This window comes from Periplaneta americana, chromosome 5, assembly GCF_040183065.1.
Source record: "Periplaneta americana isolate PAMFEO1 chromosome 5, P.americana_PAMFEO1_priV1, whole genome shotgun sequence".
NCBI classification, from domain to species: Eukaryota; Metazoa; Arthropoda; class Insecta; order Blattodea; family Blattidae; genus Periplaneta; species Periplaneta americana.
The window spans coordinates 63860976-63871376 of NC_091121.1; the positions used below are offsets into that span (position 1 = coordinate 63860976).

Genomic DNA, 10401 nt, shown 5'->3' on the forward strand with positions numbered 1-10401 from the left:
CGTTACATAATCGACTAATAAAATAAACTATTACCACAACCACTACTATTACAATACCACCAATACTACTACTGCCATCATTATCAATCATACTGCTATAGCTCGCGCAAGGAACGATTACCGAAAAGCAATGGTGGCGTTGCTGTCTGTTTTGAAGTGTGTATGTAGGCACGCCGAAGGGCGAGAGGTGCGAGCCGATGGAAGTACTGTCTCTTCTAAGAAGATAAACAAATGAGGATATCGCTGTGGAAATAAAGAACGTAGCAAGAGAAAAATTCGAAGCTAATTAAACGCTCAACATATGTTTACGAATGAAATAACCATACAAGACACGTATTCACATGAAATAGAACAAACTAAAGTCGTAATGTAACTATCACAACGCAAGATTGATTCTATCGATGTCATTTCTCTTTCGACTGTACTCTTGACGTCTCTTCCTTATCGCATTATTACATTCCTTCCATCGGTACTCCCTGCTTGCGAGACCTATACTACCTACTACCACTCACCACCACTAATTCTATTGCTAAGACTATAACCACCACCAGTGGCGTCAAACTTTGTAAAACATTGGATGGACTTAAACATTTTAAGTACAAGTTAAAATAAATAAATAAATAAATAAATAAAAATAAATAAATAAATAAATAAATAAATAAATAAATAAATAATTTGGTACTACTAACCACCATTAACACTTACTATACTACTACCAGAAATTCCACAGATAGTAACAGTATCTTCCTACTACAAAAAAAGAGTAATTAGGAATAATAGTAGGTGCCAAATCTAGGGAATCGTGTAGGACTATTTAAAAAAAAAACTACAAATAATGCCCATGGCTTGTCAATATATTTTTTCATTAATAATTTTCCTCGTATGTAATCGTGAAAACTTTGTAACTAATTCAACAGTTCATAGCATTTTATTGTGTATTGTTTATGATTTTATTGTGTATTGTTTATCATTTTATTGTGTATTGTTTATATTGTGTATACCACTGCCACCGGGTGCTTGCCCACTTGCAGTGTAAATAAATACACACATACGCGTCAGAAAATGACTTTCATACTCCATCGGCAAGTCTATCGTGCTATCAAAAAGGAGTGCGTTATTTGGCAGTAAAAATTTTTAATAGCCTCCCTATCGATATAAAAATGAAATTCAAAACATAAGATTATTTAGGACCAAATTAAAGAAATACCTAATTTCTCACGCCTTCTATTCTGTAGGTGAATTCATGACATTCAACAACGCTTCATAAAATTAATACTAAACCTTTGTGTTGTTCTAGTAGGCTATACAGGGTGTATCTAAATTGATGTCAAATATTTCGGGGACGTGTTCGTAACACAAAAACATTACAAAAGGTTCATATGAACATTGGTCTCAAAATAATTTATTTCAGAGTTACATGACAAAATTTAATGTTACAAAAATTGCTCGAAGTGGCTTCCTCTTGATTCGATGTATCCCCTAAACCTGCATTACATGCTCTGGCGTAGGTACTCTGTTGAAAATTCCTGGAGTGTTTCGTATTTCGTGAAATCCATTTGGATACGCTCTCAGAATATCAACATTAAGTACAGAGTCGCATAAACAAGGGACTTTAAATGTCCCCAGACGAAGAAATCCATTGGATTCAAATCAGGCGATCGAGCAGGCCATGTAATGAATCTCCTTCGACCAATCCATCTTTGGGGAAATTGATTATTAAAAAAATTACGAACTATCAGAATGAAATGAGCTGGAGCAGCATCGTGTTAAGACACATTCGTTGGATGACGTCCAGAAGCACATCATCAATTAAATGATGCAAATCATTTCGTTCTGTTCACTCACAGAATACATTTTCTTCTGATTTCTTTGCTCTACAAAATACAAACAAACACAAAACCATCAAACAATCAGGGGTCAATGAAGGGACAAATCCTTTAATAACTCCCTAACGAATGGTTTTCAGACCCATGTTCTTATTAACTTTTTAAATTGTTTTGATATTAGGAACACGTCCCCGAAATATTTGACACCAATTTAGATACACCCTGTATTGTAAGCCTCTTCTGTATATATTTCAACTAGACTGTGACTATAAATTACGATTTTTTAGTAGTATTAATTTTTCTGACTTGTTTCATATTCTAGTTGTGAAGCAATGTATGAATACCATGACATGTTAATAAATACAATATAATACCACCACTACTACCAACACTTACTACAACCCTATTACTGTTATACTACCAACAATTTTAATATTACTACCATCACTACTACCACCAACATTAACACTACTACTATTATTACTACAATCACCACCGTTACTACTACTACTACTACTACTACTACTACTACTACTACTACTACTACTACTACTACTACTACTACTGTTGTTATCACTATTACCAGTATCACCACCACCACAGAAGCATGAGGACCTTGAATGTACGTTAAGCAATCACAAGTAACATAGTTTTTCTTGGTTACAGATATATGGACAGCATGGCACAAATTCACGGCTTTAAAATAACAAAAAGAGGTAAGAAAATATTCAGATATGCATTACCAACATTTGAAGTCTGAACGGTTGCATTTGTAGGCACATATTCTGCCGCTTAAGCAAAAAATAACTATATATTATGTAGAATTTGTAGTAGCAGAAGAAGAATCGCATTAAAATGATTGTTGGCTAACATGACAGAATATTTCTGGAGAACTTCCAGCCTCAGTCATCGCATGACAGAGATGTGTGATCACGCAGTTCGAGGCCAAGAGCCCAGTTGTCAGGTCGTCAGTACGTCACACTCGGGCCATACAACAGCCACTAGTTCCACTTCCATTCATACTTATTCTGTAAGCTTTGTTTTATTTTACATCATTGCGGAAGCCAAAATTAACTTTAATCAGAGTGCAATACCAGTAGGAAATTCATTTCCGTAAAAGCATTAGGCTTATGTACTGTATGTTCTCGAGTGTTATTGTTTTTGTAATATGATAGCGCTAATGGAATGATATCAGAGCCACGGGATCATTTTTCCCCACCATAAATCTTGGAGACTACGCCTGAAATAGTCCTTAGCACTTCTCTGAGAGCCTTCAGCTGACAGACGAGGATGTCTTAGGTATAAATGATGTTATTATCATTGTATAAAAATCGCAATAAATTCAAATTGTATCATCATAAATATGGAACTAAAAGATGCGATTTTATACGACTAGAGGAACCAAAGTGTTTCACAAGCACAGCTCTTAGCCATGGTACCTACTTTGGTCCAAGGTTATATAATAAAATAATTGAAAAACACCCAAATGTGGAAAATTTTAGTATCAGAAATTTAAAAAATAGCGTTAGGAATTTAATTTTTAAATAATATATATTGATTTAATATGTGTATGTATTTGTATGAGTTAAAGTGTTAAAATTGAAATTGTATTTTTTAAAGTTAATTTATTCCAATATTTTTTTTCCTTGACCCACTTTGTGTCAAATAATTATCTTTGTTTGTGTTAAGTATGTGTTTAGATAACTCTTTGAGTACGAGTTTTTACTCCTTCGGGGAAGAATTAAGACTGTATTTTTGTACATGTTATTTTACTAACAATAAACAATAAACAATTACCATTCTGGGCATGAAAGAAAATGTGTAATTCGTAAAGAACTAAATATTTTAGAATTAGGATCTAATATGGTTAATAAAGTAATAAATGCATTTTTTTGTCTATAGGATTTTCTATTTTAGAATTGTTTTATGTTGCATGCTTTCTGTAAAGTTGAACTATATGCTAAGGGAATACATAAAAAAGAAAAGAAATTGACTTTGACAATTTGCTAGTCTTATACTATCCACTTAACCTACGTTGAGGTTAAGGCAGACTTTTCGTACCTTTGATAGATTAGCGAATAATTTTTTTCATTGGTTTATTTTACTACAACACTTGATCAAATGCGATGGTTATCTAGCGTCTGAGTGAAAAAAAGGTGATAATGCCAGCGTAAAGAGTCCAGAGTCAGCGCCGAAAGTTACCCAACATTTGCTCTTAGTGGATTGAGGAAAAAACTCAGAAAAACCTCAACCAAGTAACTTGTCCCAACCATGAACTCAGGCCCGCTCGTTTCACGGCCAGGCATGTTAACCGTTACTGCACAGCGGTGGACTGCGAATAAAATAATAATAATAATAATAATAATAATAATAATAATAATAATATCATTATACACAGTGGAATACTCAAAATCTATCTTTAAATATGTACAGTCTAAAAACTCGAATACAAAGAAGTTTAAAAGAACCACAAACGATCGTCTTCCGAAATTAATAATAATAATAAACAAAATAGTTATCGGAAAGAAACAGTTGAACACCACGAGAAATGTGACTTGAACAATTTTGACAGCTCCTAATCCTTGTGCACTATTTGATATAATAATAATAATAATAATAATAATAATAATAATAATAATAATAATAATTATTATTATTATTATTATATAATTATTAGTCTATTATTATTATTTTCACCAAAACCATTAACTAATTATGGCTGCTAAAAATCGGATGAGGTGGTTACTATGTGAAAGAAATAATATCTGGTACTACTCGTAATATTGTCGCGGTAGCCAGCATTACAAAGGCAATTTGGTAGTGAGAAGCAATAGATAAAGCTAAGTGCATAGGAGTGTAACGGGAAATAGGTGGAATTTTACAACATGAGTGGTAGGAAGCTGATTTCGGAGCAGCCATAATTAGTTACCGGTATCGGTTTGACGAGCATTATTGTTATTATTATTAGTTACTTACTTACAAATGGCTTTTAAGGAACCCGAAGGTTCATTGCCGCCCTCACATAAGCCCGCCAGCGGTCCCTATCCTGTGCAAGATTAATCCAGTCTCTATCATCATACCCCACCTCCCTCAAATCCATTTTAATATTATCCTCCCATCTACGTCTCGGCCTCCCTAAAGGTCTTTTTCCCTCCGGTCTCCCAACTAACACTCTATATGCATTTCTGGATTCGCCCATACGTGCTACATGCCCTGCCCATCTCAAACGTCTGGATTTCAAGTTCCTAATTATGTCAGGTGAAGAATACAATGCGTGCAGTTCTGTGTTGTGTAACTTTCTCCATTTTCCTGTAACTTCATCCCGCTTAGCCCCAAATATTTTCCTAAGCACCTTATTCTCAAACACCCTTAACCTATGTTCCTCTCTCAGAGTGAGAGTCCAAGTTTCACAGCCATATAGAACAACCGGTAATATAACTGTTTTATAAATTCTAACTTTCAGATTTTTGGACAGCAGACTGGATGATAAGAGCTTCTCAACCGAATAATAACAGGCATTTCCCATATTTATTCTGCGTTTAATTTCCTCCCGAGTGTCATTTACATTTGTTACTGTTGCTCCAAGATATTTGAATTTTTCCACCTCTTCGAAGGATAAATCTCCAATATTTATATTTCCATTTCGTACAATATTCCCGTCACGAGACATAATCATATACTTTGTCTTTTCGGGATTTACTTCCAAACCGATCGCTTTACTTGCTTCAAGTAAAATTTCCGTGTTTTCCCTAACCGTTTGTGTATTTTCTCCTAACATATTCACGTCATCTGCATAGACAAGAAGCTGATGTAGCCCGTTCAATTCCAAACCCTGCCTGTTATCCTGAACTTTCCTAATGGCATATTCTAAAGCGAAGTTAAAAAGTAAAGGTGATAGTGCATCTCCCTGCTTTAGCCCGCAGTGAATTGGAAAAGGATCAGATAGAAACTGACCTATACGGACTCTGCTGTATGTTTCACTGAGACACATTTTAATTAATCGAACTAGTTTCTTGGGAATACCAAATTCAATAAGAATATCATATAATACTTCCCTCTTAACCGAGTCATATGCCTTTTTGAAATCTATGAATAACTGATGTACTGTACCCTTATACTCCCATTTTTTCTCCATTATCTGCCGAATACAAAAAATCTGATCAATAGTCGATCTATTACGCCGAAAACCGCACTGATGATCCCCAATAATTTCATCTACGTACGGAGTTAATCTCCTCAAAAGAATATTGGACAAAATTTTGTACGACGTCAACAAAAGTGATATTCCTCGAAAGTTACCACAGTTCGTTTTGTCCCCCTTTTTAAAAATAGGTACAATTATGGACTCCTTCCATTGTTCTGGTACAATTTCCTTTTCCCAAATAGCAAGTACAAGTTTATAAATTTCGCTATATAATGCACTTCCACCCTCTTGTATTAATTCTGCTGGAATTTGATCGATACCTGGAGACTTGTACTTTTTCAGATTTTCTATCGCAATTTCGACTTCTGAAATCGTGGGTTCGGGTATAAATGGCTCAGCAGTTTGTATTTCAATATCGTCCCGATCATTTCTATTTGGCCTATGTACATTTAGTAGTTGCGCAAAATAGTTTTTCCATCTGTTTAGGATTGATGAAGAGTCTGCAAGCAAGTCACCATTCTCATCCTTGATCACGTTTACCCTTGACTGATATCCGTTCTTAAATTCCTTTATACCCTTATATAAATCTCGAATGTTTTTATTCTTACTATTTGTTTCTACCTCATTCAGTTTTTCCTTCAAGTAACCTCTCTTTTTATTCCTAAGTGTACGACTTGCTTCCCGTCTTTCATTGAAATAATTATCTCTATTCTCCTCAACTGGATCCTGTAAGAATTTCAATTTTGCCTGTTTCCTTCTTTCTACTACCATGCAACAATCTTCATCAAACCACGGTTTCTTTTTCTTAGTTTCATAATAACCTATGCTCTGCTCAGCTGCAATTTTGATACTATCTCTGATATTTTCCCACACGCTATTAACATCTAATTCTTTCTCAACTTCGTCGGAACTTTCTAAAGTGGCAAACCTATTCGAAATTTCGACCTGATAATTTTGCTTAGCTTCCTCGTCCTTTAATTTCAAAATATTGAATTTAGTAATATTAACTTGTTGCTCTACTCGCTTGGCTACTGATAATCTTTCTCTTAATTCTCCAATCACCAAATAATGGTCAGAATTACAGTCTGCACCTCTGAAAGTTCGAATATCTACTATACTAGTATGTCTCCGTTTATCTATCAAGACGTGATCTATTTGGTTGTGTGTCAATCCATCTGGAGAAGTCCAAGTATATTTATGTATATCCTTATGGGGGAATGTTGTACTTTTGACAATTAAATTTTTCGATGTGGCAAAGTTGACTAATCTAACTCCATTGTCACTACTAATTGCGTGTAGGCTCTCTTTTCCAATAGTTGGTCTAAAAATATCCTCCCGTCCTACTTTAGCGTTGAAATCCCCCAATAAAATTTTCATATGATATCTAGGGAACTGATCAAAAGTATGTTCCAATTCCTCATAGAAGCTATCCTTTATATAGTCGTCTTTCTCTTCTGTAGGGGCGTGAGCATTTATAACTATGATGTCGCACCATCTACCCTTAAGTACTAAATATGATAACCTGTCACTGATAAATTCGACCTTTTTTACTGCTGATTTTATTCTTTTATGTACAAAGAATCCTGTTCCTAATTGGTGATTATTGTTTCCTTCCCCATAATACAACAAGTAATCTCCTATTTGTGATATGCCATTCCCATCTAACCTAACCTCTTGTACTCCCACAAAGTCTATTCTATATCTAGCTAGTTCTTTTGCTACTAATGTTACCCCTCCTGTTCTATAAAGACTAGTTACGTTCCAAGTGCCAAATCTCAAAACCTTATTCCTTTGCTGTGGTCGTGCCAGAGAATCAGTCCTATTCCGAGGCTTACTGTAGGAATTCGTAACAAGCTGTTTTTTACGGTGATGGGTTGTTAGCCCTTCGCCCAACCCCCAAGCTGGAGGACCACCCCTTATCGGCTGTCCACGACTGCTTATTCAATATATTCGCAGCTACCCTCCATATCTGGAGGCCGTCTCCTCTATCCGCAACCTGAGGACGCGCCATTAGTATCACTATATTATCTCCAATATCATCCTTCATTTTCCAATCTTCGTGGTTAATTCACTATAGGTAGGTAGTTACGGTTAAGTTGACAGGTGACATTTCTTCCGTTGTTCGCTTATGTTGAGATGACAAACTTGCGCACTTTGTTAGAATAACGAATCACTGATGATTACTGATCATCATCATCATCATCATCATCATCATCATCATCAGTATGCGATTTATTTTCCCAAGGGAAGGGTGGTACAGTATTTTTTCTGTCTTTCTCCCTCCGTCCCATTTTCTCTCTTTCTGTCCTTCATCGAAAACTTTATTCAAAATCATTAAAACACTATATTACCGGTAATTAGGGCAAAACAAGGACAGCAACTTCATTGTTAAATTCTCAGGATTAGATAAGTACGTGAAATTTTTAAAGAAAAATACACATATATGAATATTAACTGAAATTCACCCCTGCGTGCAGAAGCCTGTATTCTGCAGAATTAGTTAGGCTGTTTATATTACAATCAGAGGGAACTAGACGAAGGGGAAGACCAAAATTAAGATCGAAAGGTGGTGTGGATATAAATATTAAAATACTGGGGAAAGTAATTGGAGGAGATTGACAATGAAGAACACTGAAAAACACACCTGAAGAAGACCAGGACGCTTATAGGCTTGTAGAGTTAGGAATGACTATGATGGTATTCCGCAGAAACTAACAACAGTTAGGCCTATATAAAGACCGAAAAGTTGTAGTAAATGACTGCAACAATTGTGTATGAGCAGAGGGAGAAATGCTTTCGTGGTGGCAAGAAAATCTTCTTCATTCCTTCCCGCTATAAATATCACCTTGATTATTGTTATTACTACTGCTGCTGCTGCTGCTGCTGCTGCTGCTACTACTACTACTACTACTACTACTACTACTACTACTACTACTACTACTACTACTACTACTACAACACTTTTTGCCATATTTGTTCTTGTTCTTCACGAAAACTAGACATTCACAAGTCATGTGATTGGCATAGCGCAAGAACACCACTTTGAATCAACCGCTGTCGAGTACCGGTTGGCATGCCTGACCGTGGATCGAGCGGGCCCGGGTTCAAATCCTCGTTGGGCAAGTTACCTGGTTGAAGTTTTTCCCGGAGTTTCCCTCAACCCATTAACAGCAAATGCTGGGTAACTTTGGCGCTGAACCCTGGACTCATTTCGTCGGCATTATCACCTTCATCTCACTTAGACGTTAGATAACCATAGCAGTTGATAAAGCGACGTAAAATAACCAATTAAAAAAATCAGCAAAAGACAGACACAAATTCCATCCTTATGAAGGGTACATAGTCTGACTTCCTGTCGGGAATCGAACGCGGCTCCACTGGGTCTGTGCAGCGGATGAGAGCACTCGAATGATTGAATGTGACACTCACTGGCTGCTGCACGCATCGAGGCACGCCCATTACGGTGACAGATCCAACACGCGTCACATGTGGCGGCAGCGTGCACACCCCTGAACGATGCTCAAGTGTTGAAGCCTACCTTTGTCAACTTTCTTGGGTGAAGACAGAGTTCTGAAGCTCATCTTGAGGTGCAGCTTCCTCGGAGCCTCCTTGACGTCCTTGATGCCGCCCCCGCCGATGGGGAAGCTGCCCTCCGTCACTGGTGTGGCGTCGCCAGCATCCCCCGAAGTCTCGCTGCTCCTGTCTTCGGAGTTCTGTTGCTCGCTGGCAGCGGCCATGTCTTCCCGCACTTGTCACAACACTGCTCGCACTGTCTGCGCTGCGGCGCGACCTTCGCTTTGTGCACAGGATGAAACAAATGCCGGCCACGCAGTGCTGCCAACGTCTGACACTCGAAGTTTTAACATGTAAACATTAAGGTCATTTATTTTTAACCTCCTATACGTGTGGCTGTTGTTTTGTTGTTGTTTAGGGGCTGGGTGTGCAGTGGTGACGAGGTTCTCTTGTTTTCCCTGAAATGCGTGTTCTCTCCTCGCAGCGTCCATTTCCTTTGTTTCGGCTCTTGACGTGTGGAGCAGCTGATCCGAGCTGAGCGGGAGCATCTTCTCGTGGTTCTCCTGTTCCCCTTCGCAGTACGCCAATGCCGTCGGCGCGGCGCCAAGTCGTCTCGTTCTTGACTTACTTGACGCTGCGTCAAACTGATGTTTGACGATATGTGATGTGACTCATAATGTTGGTCCTAACTTGACGAAGGGAGACTGAAAATAACTATGAATATCTACCGACATATCGGCCAAATTAGTAGTTGGAAGCTTGCAACCACTTCCAAACACGTTTTGCCATTTTTTTTAAATTATTGCTCATAATTGAGGGAGTCAGAAGCAAAGAGGTATAAGTGCACTTAAGTTATTTGTGAGAAAATGTGGTTAAAAGTACTTAAGATATCGTAAATTCCGTGACATTTTTTATTTC

At 37.2% G+C, this 10401-nt stretch overlaps 1 protein-coding gene across 2 annotated transcripts in view; it reads right to left on the minus strand.

The window, feature by feature from the left end:
* The window catches only part of Dab (DAB adaptor protein), a 141799-nt gene extending 131974 nt beyond the window's left edge, over window positions 1-9825 (minus strand). Inside the window, exon 1 of one of the 2 annotated variants that reach the window (XM_069825898.1) lies at window positions 9509-9825. In XM_069825898.1, the coding sequence (XP_069681999.1) occupies window positions 9509-9707 (199 nt within the window). In that variant the 5' untranslated portion in view covers window positions 9708-9825. The remainder of the gene's footprint in view (window positions 1-9508) is intronic. The other variant, XM_069825896.1, reaches the window with a different exon arrangement.
* Window positions 9826-10401: the final 576 nt, after the last annotated feature.